This window comes from Penaeus chinensis, chromosome 4 (assembly GCF_019202785.1).
Source record: "Penaeus chinensis breed Huanghai No. 1 chromosome 4, ASM1920278v2, whole genome shotgun sequence".
NCBI classification, from domain to species: Eukaryota; Metazoa; Arthropoda; class Malacostraca; order Decapoda; family Penaeidae; genus Penaeus; species Penaeus chinensis.
This window is the reverse complement of record NC_061822.1, coordinates 38,529,249-38,531,748: the sequence shown is the minus strand read 5'-3', so window position 1 is coordinate 38,531,748 and position 2,500 is coordinate 38,529,249. Positions and strand designations below refer to the sequence as shown.

The 2,500-nt window shown below is 49.9% G+C and overlaps 1 protein-coding gene across 1 annotated transcript in view; it reads right to left on the bottom strand.

The window, feature by feature from the left end:
- Positions 1 to 2,500, bottom strand: part of LOC125024927 (toll-like receptor Tollo) — a 5,674-nt gene that overhangs the window by 1,230 nt on the left and 1,944 nt on the right. The window contains exon 1 of the mRNA XM_047612706.1: positions 1 to 2,500. This exon is cut by the window's left edge and continues 1,230 nt beyond it; it is cut by the window's right edge and continues 1,944 nt beyond it. Within this exon, the coding sequence (XP_047468662.1) occupies positions 1 to 2,500 (2,500 nt within the window).

Sequence of the window (2,500 nt, the reverse complement as noted above, 5' to 3'; positions counted from 1 at the left end):
GTGCAGAGGAACAGGGCGAGGACCCGGCTGCTGCTGGGCGGCAATGGCATGCAGCTGGTGGTTCCTGGTGGGCGGCTGCGCGTCCGGCATGGCGAACTTGAGCTTCTCCCAGAAATGCGTGTCGCCCCACTTCAAATACGTGTTTGTTTTTAGGTAGAGGCGGATGTCGGGGTCCAGATCCCGCTGCGGAACGTCCCCTAATAATATGACGATTAAGCGGCGACGTCTGTCTTTGAGGACCTCGTGGTGAGCCGATCGGAACTCGAAGCGACACCACTCTGATTTTATAAAATTTTCGGATAAAATTAGTATCGTGCGCTTGCTCGTTTCCACTGCGCTGAGGATGGTGTCCGTTATATAGGCACCGACAGGGAAGTCTCTATAATGCAGACACAGTTTGTATGCGGGGCTCCCGCGCTCCAGCTCGGGGGCGAGAATCTGCGTCACGAACACCTCGTCCTTCGAGCTGTAACTCACAAACGCGTCAAAAGCCTTGTCGGTGTCGCCCTCGTACTCGCTCCGGTAGAAGAGTCTGACGCCGTACTTGGCGTACACCCACACCCTCATGCGGTTGCGGTTGCAGAAGACGATGAGGGTGATGGTGAGGAGCACGGCGAAGGCCCCGAGCGTGATGGTGGGCAGGAACACGTAGTCCAAGTAAGCTTCGTGCCGAATCGTGGTAGTCTCGGTCTCGTTGTTACATGAGGAGTGATTGTAGGTCGAGACCTGAGCCACGACTTCGCTCGACCCGTTGAGAGCGCAGTAGATTTTATCCGCGTCCCTGAGTTTCCTGCCAACGCCCTGGAGCCATGCCTGAATGTCCCTCAGGTTCTCACAATCGCAGGTCCAAGGGTTCTCGCTGATGTGAAGGGAATGGAGATTATGGTTTTTAGTGAACATGTTCACAGGAAATGTTTTCAGGCGGTTATTGTCTAGCCTCAGTACCCTAAGCGAGGCGAGAGTCAGGAATGTTGTATTTTGTATGAAAAACAATTCATTATCATGTAAATACAATTCACGTAAAAGGGTAAGATGTTCAAACTCATAACCCTTAAGTTCCTTGATTGAATTCTTATGAAGGTAGAGTGTTTCTAATAATTTCAGTCCGTTGAAGGTCCTGTTGTGTATGACTTCGACGCCGCTGTCATTCAGATAAAGAACTCTCATGTTCTTTCGCCCGATGAACGTGTGGCTGGAGAGGGATGAGAGCGCGTTACCGTCCAGGTACACCTCGGAGGAGTCCATCGGAATCCTCTCCGGCACGGATCCGTAGCCCGCGCGGGAGCAGTCGACGATGTTGGCCGCCCAGGAGTTGTCGTGGAAGCAGGTGCAGTTGGCAGGGCACGTCATCTCGCAGTCGCAGGCGTCGAAGTCGCAGCACTTACAGCGGGTGAAACAGTGCGAGTCGTACTCACAAAGGAACTGCAGCTTCTTGGCATCCAGCAGAGGGATGGTGCCCTTGTTGTTCATCAGGCGACACTCGATGGAGTCGAGGTCGATCACCGTCAGGCGCTGGTGTGGCTGGTCATAACTGTTGATCGTCTGCAGCCACTCCATCGTGCAGTCGCACTCGAAGGGGTTCCCGCCCAGGTAGAACTCGGGCAGGTCACGAGAAGGATCCATTTGGGAAAGCCTGAGCGCTGTCTGATCGAGATTTCGTATCTTATTTGCATATAGATCCACTTTTGTAAGATTATTATTACTGAAGAAAGCGAAAGGCTGCACGCTTTCTATAAGATTGTTGTTCAGGAAAATTATTTCAACACTATCGGGAAATGAACTTGCACTGATGTCGGATAACCTGTTAAAACTAGCGTCAATGATTTTTAAATGCGGCTCACCTTCCATTTCATAATGATTACCAAGTTCATTAATGTTATTTGACCGTAGATCTAAATATTGTAAACCTCTTGGTATAAATGCATAATCAAACATTTCAAGATGATTTTTAGACAAATTAAGCCACTGAAGGTTTGGCAGGTTTGAAAAAAGTCCTTTAACATTTGTCAAAATATTGTCATCTAATCTGATAGCTTCAATATGTATGTTGTTATCTAAAGCTCCGTTCTCTACAGTGAAAATCCTGTTGCTTGACAGATCAAGCACTTGCAGAGACGGGAGGTTTGTAAACACACTTTTCGTGACGTTTTCTATGTCGTTTGCAGCAAGTCTTAGAACACTAAGGTGAGGAAGGTCCGGGAAGGACTTGTTGCTTATGACACTTACATGGTTGCCGCTCAGGTCGAGGATCCTGAGGGAGGCGAGGCTCTTCACCACTTTGGGAACATCCTGCAGGTGGTTGTGGCTCAGTTGGAGCTCCTGAAGCCCCGTGGAGTTGGCAAGGGCCTCGCTGTCGATGCTAAACACTTCGTTTCCGTCGAGTTTTAACACCTGCAGGCCAATAAGGCCGCCGAAAGTCTTGTCACTGATCACTTTGACGCGGTTGTCCGACAACACGAGCGTGTGGAGTCGGAAGAGTCCACTGAAAGTATTGTCAGAA